Raw genomic sequence first — 9,035 nt, forward strand, 5'->3', positions numbered from 1 at the left:
TTCAAAATAATATTAGACTGTTTCACCATGTTGACATTTGCATTTTGCAAATTGCATTGCAAAACAATGGTGGGTAAAACTTAGCAGAAACCAAGGCAGTGGCAGTAAACTGTATCAATAGAAAGAAAAGATAAAGAATGCAAGGAAATGCCAGTTTAGCTCTATATACCCTTAATGAAACAGTAACAAAATTAATTTTCTTTTTTTAACATATTTTATTGCTTTTTTACAGAGAGGAAGGGAGAGGGATAGAGAGTTAGAAACATCGATGAGAGAGAAACATTGATCAGCTGCCTCCTGCACAGTCCCCACTGGAGATGTGCCTGCAACCAAGTTATATGCCCTTGACAGGAATCGAACCTGAGACCCTTCAGTCTGCAGGCTGACGCTCTACCCACTGAGCCAAATCAGTTAGGGCAAATTTAATTTTCTTAAATCTCAACCCTTCACTATGTCTTCTTAACATTATGTGTGATGTAATAGGAAGTACACACAAAGCACTTCTGTGGCTTACCAGAGTATGGTGGATATCTCCAGGAAAGTATTTATCTGAGTTACATACTAAACTAGCTACTTTTTTTCATGAAACATCATTTATATATTTATAGATAGATGATAAATAGATAGATAGAAGATAGATGATAGATAGATAGATTAGATAGATAGATAGATAGATAGATAGATAGATAGATAGACAGATGATAGATAGATAAATGATAGATAGAGTCTTCAGAGAGGAAGGGAGAGAGAGACATCAATGATGATGGAGAATCACTGATCAGCTGCCTCCTGCACACCCCCACTGGGGATGGAGCCTGCAACCTGGGCATGTGTCCTGACCAGGAATTGAACCATAACCTCCTGGTCGATTGGTCAACACTCAACCACTTAGCCACACCAGCCAGGCATGAAACATCATTTAAAAATTTTTAAATTGATTTTGAGGGAGAGAGAGAGAGAGAGAGAGAGAGAGAGAGAGAGAGAGAGAAACATCAATTTGTTCTATTTGTTCTTCCACTTATTAATGCATGTATTGGTTGATTCTTGTATGTGTCGTGACCAGGGATCAAACCCACAACCTTAACATATCAGGACAATGCTCTAACCAACTGAGCTACCTGGCCAGGGCCATGGAATATCATGTTTACCTAAAAGAAAAACTGACAGCAAATGATAATAATTCATATTTGGGTATTTGGCAAGCATTTGGGGGGGGAAATGAATAGAGGGACCTTATCTATCACTTTAAGGAAAACAACCTACAAGCTTAATTAATTTCAAGCTTTTCAAGCTAAAATTAGGATTCTGAAAAATTTTATCTGCTACCATGAGGTTGGCCTCTTCCCAGTACTCAAAGACTATTTTCTTCATATACTTCAACCAAAACAACATTTCACAATAGCTATAATGCAGAAGCAGAATCTAAGTGTCTTCTACTAATCCAGGTATTTAAAACATTTGCAAATATATAAACAATGTCACTTTTATTTCTTCTTTTGGAAAATATAATTATTTTATGTTAGCATTTAATATTGTTATTATTTTTTTTATTTTATTAAATTAATATCCTAGCCCGAGCTGGTTTGGCACAGTGGATAAAGCGTCGGCCTGCGGACTGAAGGGTCCCAGGTTTGATTCCAGTCAAGGGCATTGTACCTTGGTTGCGGGCACATCCCCAGTAGGAGGTGTGCAGGAGGCAGCTGATTGATGGTTCTCTCTCATCGATGTTTCTAACTCTCTATCCCTCTCCTTTCCTCTCTGTAAAATATAAGATATTTTAAAAAATTAATATCCTAAGACTTTCTTAGTTTTAATTTCTAATATGTTCTATTATATATTAACCAATATAAACAAAAGGTCTGTGGTCTTCAATTTTTATGAGGGAAAAACAGTTCTGTCACCAAAATTTTTGAGAATTATTGGCCTAAGGTTAAATGGAATCTAAGCCAGCAGCCATTGTGACATCAGCATCAGGTCAATAATCACCATATGAAAGAATCCATGCAGTTGACCATTATTCACAAGCACTGCCCTGAAAGAAGCTAACCAACTAAGAGTACCTACTATTGCCCTTCGTGTTCTCCATAGGGCATTCCACAATGTTACCAGGAAAGACATTCAACAAATAGTAAGAGAAAGACCATTTAATTCTAACATTGCTTCTTTCTTCAATTCTCATCAGGTCTCCCAACATCTTGGCTCATGAAAGATGTACAAATATCAAACCAAAAGAGTAAAAGCTGCTGCTGGGAAGATGTGGCCTTCAAATCTCTCCAAGATCAGACAATCTCTTAAAAATGTTTACCATAAATTTAATAACCAGCACGCAAATTCAACTAGAAATCCAACTATAAATTCCTATGGTTGTGATCAAGATGACAGTACTGATGAAGAAATGAGTGTCATAGGAATGCTCCAAGATATTAAAACTGCCCAAATTGACCTCCTCAAGAAAATGACTGACATTGTCAGTGCAGTATCAAAGTTCCAGGGAAAGATTGACTTTTATCAGAAGCAGATGGAGGTACTAGAAACCAGAACGAATGTTAATGAAGACAAGCAATACACAATAACTAAAGATATCTTCTCAATGAAAGAAAACATTGATGCTTTAAAGAAGAAGGTAACAGAACTGGAAAACCAGAATTCTTCTTCCAGCATACATTGTTCAGAAGTTCTGGAAGGAGAAAAAGATAAAGAGGTCATGGAATTACTTCACAAACTCATACAAGCACAAACTTTGAAGAACACATTGGCTTCAACAGACTCTGAAATCTCTTCAGCAAAACCAGAGAAATTGCCTAGTTATTCTGATCCCACTGAGAAAAAAACAATTTCTCCCAAAATTAAAATTCTGAAGCAAAGTAACCATCAAAATGCATTAAGAAGCATTAAAAAGGCAAACTCACACATTTATATTTACCCAGATATTAGTACATGGATCAAGCTAACTTTTGTCCATGGAGGAAAGTGGAGATTTTTTCTCAGTGCTACCAAGTTAGAAGAGTTCATCCAGTGGCTTCTTTCTAGGCCAACCATCCCTCCTGAAGAACCACAGCACATAACCCAGAGATACTGTCCACTCACTGGGCCTATTGTGAGCTTGACCACAATCTGTCTCTCTGTTTTCAACTACATTTACTGTCTTTTTGGTTTTTTAAAGGAGGAAATAACTCGACTGTAGAGTTATATTCTGCTTTGCTTGGCACAAAATAAATGTAACCTCGTGGCTCTAAGCACTCACACATCTTTGTGGTTGCTGTGAACTCCTTGCCCACATTTCTATATGTCTACAGTAAGTTAAAGCATATCATCCCATTGAACAACTGTGGTGCCTTTTCTGTCAATGTTCTTGTTTTCTCATAGGCAAAATTCATGAGGCTCATCCAGTGCCCATTTCTTAGATAATGAAACAAAAATAAAAGGTCACCACCTAACTTAGTTAATGAACTCTACCAGTATAGTCTGATGTTGTTAAATTACAAATATTCATGGTAAATATACTACTTTAAGTTATTCCCAGTTAATAATTTTAAGTGGGGCGTTCTTTGGCAGTAAGCTAAGAACAACCTAGTTTCAAGTGAGAAAAAAGGTACTAAGGCAGGTATAAAGGAAATTAAGGGAGAAATAGTATGAAAAGATACAATATTATCTAGTACCAGTCTGGTGGCAATTATATACTACAACATTTTTTATTTACAAATGCAGTTTACTTAATCCTTCCTTACAAATTTACAGGTTAAATGTGTACACAAATAGTTTTTAAATATGTCAATATGTGATAGGTGCAGCATGGACCGTTCTATCATATACCTACTTAAGGCAAGACTATATATTCAATGGGTTTGTTTTAAACCGATTTAAAACATGCTAACGAAGTCACGTATCATCTTGGAAAAGGCACCAGCAATCTCTATGTATTTAGTCACTTTCAGAAAAACCATAAAGAACAGCCAGATTTCTAGTTCAGCACCTTGGGCGTGGCCCTTAATTAGAGAGTAACTAGGGAAGGTAGGCCAAGTGGATTCCGGGAGAGTGAAAAGTGACTCAACTGGTATTTTCTGGGTCATCTGAGCCTCTGTATATTTACAAATGCTTTCACCTTACATGCCTACTTAGCACTTGCTTACTGTTTCAACAGAGGCAAAGAATTTAGGGAAAAAGCATAGGGCTGGGAATCAGAAGACCTTAGCTCTGAACAGTCTTAAATCCTAGACTTATAAGCTTTATTAGTTCATCTCAACCTAGTTTGTTTTGTCATCTGCAAAAAATGGAATCATTCTATTAACTTAGTAAATACTTCATCAGCATTCAGTAATAGCAAAGGGTCATGGAGGATAAAGAAAAAGTAGCAGATGCTTACTGTATTGTAGACACAACACTGAATAGGATAAATAAAATATGTGCACCCATAACTCTAATGCATGATAGAAGGGGGTGGGCAGCAAAGAGCAATATACGAAGTGCTGTTACTATCAGGAAGAAAAAGGGTGATGACTCTTGTAGTGAGGAAGGAGGCAAGGAGAGGAGCGGGTGGTGAGGGCAGTGTACCAGGCAGAAGGAAAAACGAACAAGAGCACAGGAGTGGAGCCTGGAGGGAATGTGGGAAGTCAAAGCCACCAAGTATTTTACAAGCATAAAGTACTAACAGGCTATTCTTTCAACCCTTTTATGGGTCTCATATTTCTCTTCAGTGATCTCCATCATGTTCATTTTAAGCTGGCTTTTATCTGAGTAAGAATGTTAGAGGAGAGCCCTAGCTGGTTTGGCTCACTGGATAGAGCATCGGGCTGGAGACTGAAGGGTCCCGGGTTCGATTCTGGTCAAGGGCATGTACCTTGGTTGCGGGCACATCCCCAGTGTGGGGTGTGCAGGAGGCAGCTGATGGATGCTTCTCTCTCATTGATGTTTCTAACTCTCTATCCCTCTCCCTTCCTCTCTGTAAAAAATCAATAAAATATATTTTTAAAAAAAGAATGTTAGAGGAGAAGAAGGTGAGAAGAACACCACACTATTTACTCAGTCACAAAATTTTCCTGAAGATAACTGTCCTTTTAATTTACCCAAGATTCCTGTGAAGAAAGAGGATTTTGCTTTTGAGTCAATTATTTATTATCACCATCTAGATGAGATCTCAACGACTCATTAAAATTAGAACTCAAGCCCAGCTGGTGTGGCTCAGTGGTTGAGCGTCGACCCAGGAACCAAGAGGTCACTGGTTCGATTCCCGGTCAGGCACATGTCTGGGTTACAGATTCAATCCACAGTAGGGGGCATGCAGGAGGCAATCAATCAATGATGTTTCTCTCTCATCAATATTTCTATCTCTCTACCCATCTCCTTTAATCTCTCTCTAAATATCAATAAAGGAAAAAATAAGTAAAAATTAAATTAAAACTCAACTTGTAACTACATGTGAGAAAATAATTTTTCACCCATCCTTGCTTGCAAATTGTCCTGCCTCATATCCCCTGGCTCAGGGGTAGTCTAATCACCACTACCAGTTCTCTGTACTCAGCTTACAAAAATATGTGGGGAGAAACCAAGATGGTGGCATAGGTTAATGCCGGAGTTTGCTGCCTCAAAAAACCACTTCAAAAATACAACTAAAAGACGGAACAGACATCATCCAGAACCACAGGAAGGCTGGCTGTGTGGAAGTTCTACAACTAGGAGGAAAGAGAATAGCATACCGAGACTCAGACGAGGCGCAGTGCTGAAGTCAAATACTAAGGTGCGGAGTGCATGCAGAGCGGGCTGGCCGCTGAGGGCGCGGTTGTCTGTTTCAATCGGGAGGGATTCCCAGACTCTGAGATCCAGATCCAGGCGAGTTTCTAGGGACCCAGACTCAAACAGGAGAAGCAGGACTGTCTGGCTTCAGTCGGAACTCGAAGGCAGCTTTCTCTCCGAGGTTTGCTGGGACTCTGAGAGGCAGAGCCCCTGGGGACAGGACTGAGAGCAGCCATAACTGCTAGCTCCTCCCGCCCTGTTGATCCCCTGGGACCTGCCCCACCCAAGCCCTGCACAGAGGCATTTGCCAGATAGCCTCAGGCAAAGGCTAGATTAGCACCTCCCTAGAGGACAGAAGTTCTCTCACTGCAGACACAGCTGATTCTCACAGCCACTTGGCCTGGAGGTCAAATCCCCCCTAGTATTAACTACAACAATCAAGGCTTAACTACAACAAGATTGCTCACAAAGACCACTAAGTGGTGCACCAAAAAAAATTAAAAAATGCGGAGACAAAGAAACAGGACGCAAATGTCAGAAATGGAAGATATAGAGCTCAAAACCACGCTTTTAAGGTCTTTCAATAATTTTCTAGAAACTGCAGATAAATGTAGTGAGATCCTCAAGAAATCTAATGAGACCCTCGATATTGTGATAAAGAACCAACTAGAAATTAAGCATACACTGACTGAAATAAAGAATATTATACAGACTCCCAACAGCAGACCAGAGGAGCGAAAGAATCAAGTCAAAGATTTGAAATGCGAAGAAGCAAAAAACACCCAACCGGAAAAGCAAAATGAAAAAAGAATTCAAAAATACGAAGATAGTATAAGGAGCCTCTGGGACAGCTTCAAGCGTACCAACATCAGAATTATAGGGGTGCCAGGAGATGAGAGAGAGCAAGATATTGAAAACCTATTTGAAGAAATAATGACAGAAAACTTCCCCCACCTGGTGAAAGAAATAGACGTACAGGTCCAGGAAGTGCAGAGAACCCCAAATGAAAGGAATCCAAAGAGGACCACACCAAGACACATCATAATTAAAATGCCAAGAGCAAAAGACAAAGAGAGAATCTTAAAAGCAGCAAGAGAAAGAAACCCAGTTACCTACAAGGGAATACCCATACGACTGTCAGCGGATTTCTCAACAGAAACTTTGCAGACCAGAAGGGAGTGGCAAGAAATATTCAAAGTGATGAATACCAAGAACCTACAACCAAGATTACTTTATCCAGCAAAGCTATCATTCAGAATTGAAGGTCAGATAAAGAGCTTCACAGATAAGGAAAAGCTAAAGGAGTTCATCACCACCAAACCAGGATTATATGAAATGCTGAAAGGTATACTTTAAGAAGAGGAAGAAGAAGAGAAAGGTAAAGATACAAATTATGAACAACAAATATGCATCTATCAACAAGTGAATCTAAGAATCAAGTGAATAAATAATCTGATGAACAGAATGAACTGGTGATTATAATAGAATCACGGACATAGAAAGGGAATGGACTGACTATTCTTGGAGGGGAAAGGGTTGTGGGAGATGCAGGAAGAGACTGGACAAAAATTGTACACCCATGGATGAGGACAGTGGGTGGGGAGTGAGGGCGGAGGGTGGGGAGGGAACTGGGAGGAGGGGAGTTATGGGGGGAAAAAAGAGGAACAAATGTAATAATCTGAACAATAAAGATTTAATTAAAAATAATATGTGTTTGCCTTGTCTCTGTGTCCCCCTCCTCTCTTTTGGGGACTCATCATCCTCTTAGAATGAGAAGCCCACCTTCCCTGCCCCCATTTCCCATTCCGTCCCTGGCTGCTCATGGGATCATAGCTTCCATAATAATGCTCTCTCTCTGGTCCTCTTACAATCAATCACTCTGGTGGATCTTTCTCAGTTTCTTAGATGATTCCACTGCCACTGGTTATTCCCTTAAAATAGTCATGTTTCACTTTAATGACTCCCAAATCAAGGGACTATTAACCCAGACTCTTTGGGTATCTCCTGAGCTCCCATCCCAAAGTGACTATTTGTCTTCTCTACTTGACGTCTACCGTAGTCTGAAACTCCTTATTCTTAAGTTAACCTTAGAAACTCTTCCTTCCTCAGACTCAAACTCACTTCTTTTCCAGCCTTCCTCTTGCTAATGGCATCCCAGTGCAAGTTATCCATAACCTCACACTGGGAATTACTCTCAGCTTTTTCTCTCTCATTTTGTATATCAGTCATCAAATCTTTTCCTGCTTATCTTCCAACAATTCAAGGGATCCATCTCTCTGTTCTCACTTCTACTGTTTTGGTTTAAATCTTATTAATATCTCTTTATGAATGAAAAGTTTTCCTGCTCTGGTTGGTGTTGTTAAGTGGTTAGAACATTGGCCTGAACACCGAAGGGTCACAGGTTTGATATCCGGTCAAGGGGATGTACCTGGGTTGCAGGTTCCATCCCCAGTCCCTGTCAGGGCACCTGAGGGAGGCAACCAATCGCTATGTCTCTCTAACATCAATGTTTCTCTCGTTCTCTCCCTCCGTCTCTTCCCTCCCTCTCCCTCTCCCCACCCCCTACGCCCGTCTCATCCTTCTCTTCCACTCTCTCTAAAAATCAATGAAAAAAATATCCTCAGGTGAGGATTAACAACAACAAAAAAAGGTGAATTTTAAAAAAAAATTCAAAGATGTTTTCATTGCTCCTCATTTCAAGTAAAATAAAATCAAAATTTCTTAACAGAGCCTACACGACCCTTCCATCCTGCATTTTCACCTTCAGCAAGTAGAGTTCCATAGTGGTAGAGCACAATGGCTTTGTCATCAGGCTGACCTGATTTAAGAGCTGGCTCTGTCACTTACTAGCTGTGTAACTATGGAACTAAGCCAAAGCTTACATTCCCAATGCCTCGGTGTCCTTATTCCTAAAATAAGAATTATAATCATGGGCTATTGCCAGTAATAATGAAGATTATTATGTGAACTTCCAAGCAATCTAATTGATGTATAGTTAGTGTGAAATCAATGATATTATTATTACTTCTTCACATTATTACTCATTTTCCCATGATAACTTTACATACAAATCACCATTCAGCCACAGTAAATGCCTTGCAGATTTTTTTGAAAATCTTGTATCTTTGTGTTTGCTGTTCCTACTGCCTTCAATGCCCATCTTTTATCTGGCTAATGACCAATAATTGGTCATTTGAGATTCAACTCAATTTTTTTTTTCTGAGATACCTCCCCTGATCCTTATCCTCTACTCAGTTTCTCTGAGGAAGAACTGGGGACTTCCTTAACAACCCCACCAGTGTTTC

The 9,035-nt window shown here is 39.6% G+C and overlaps 1 protein-coding gene across 1 annotated transcript; it reads left to right on the top strand.

Moving 5' to 3' along the window:
- The first annotated feature begins 2,209 nt into the window (after window positions 1-2,209).
- Window positions 2,210-3,184, top strand: CCDC54 (coiled-coil domain containing 54). Its single transcript, XM_036348633.1, has one exon. The coding sequence runs from the start codon at window positions 2,210-2,212 to the stop codon at window positions 3,182-3,184; it is 975 nt and encodes a 324-aa protein (XP_036204526.1).
- Window positions 3,185-9,035: the final 5,851 nt, after the last annotated feature.

The sequence above is a fragment of the Myotis myotis genome, unplaced genomic scaffold (genome assembly GCF_014108235.1).
Source record: "Myotis myotis isolate mMyoMyo1 unplaced genomic scaffold, mMyoMyo1.p scaffold_m19_p_2, whole genome shotgun sequence".
NCBI classification, from domain to species: Eukaryota; Metazoa; Chordata; class Mammalia; order Chiroptera; family Vespertilionidae; genus Myotis; species Myotis myotis.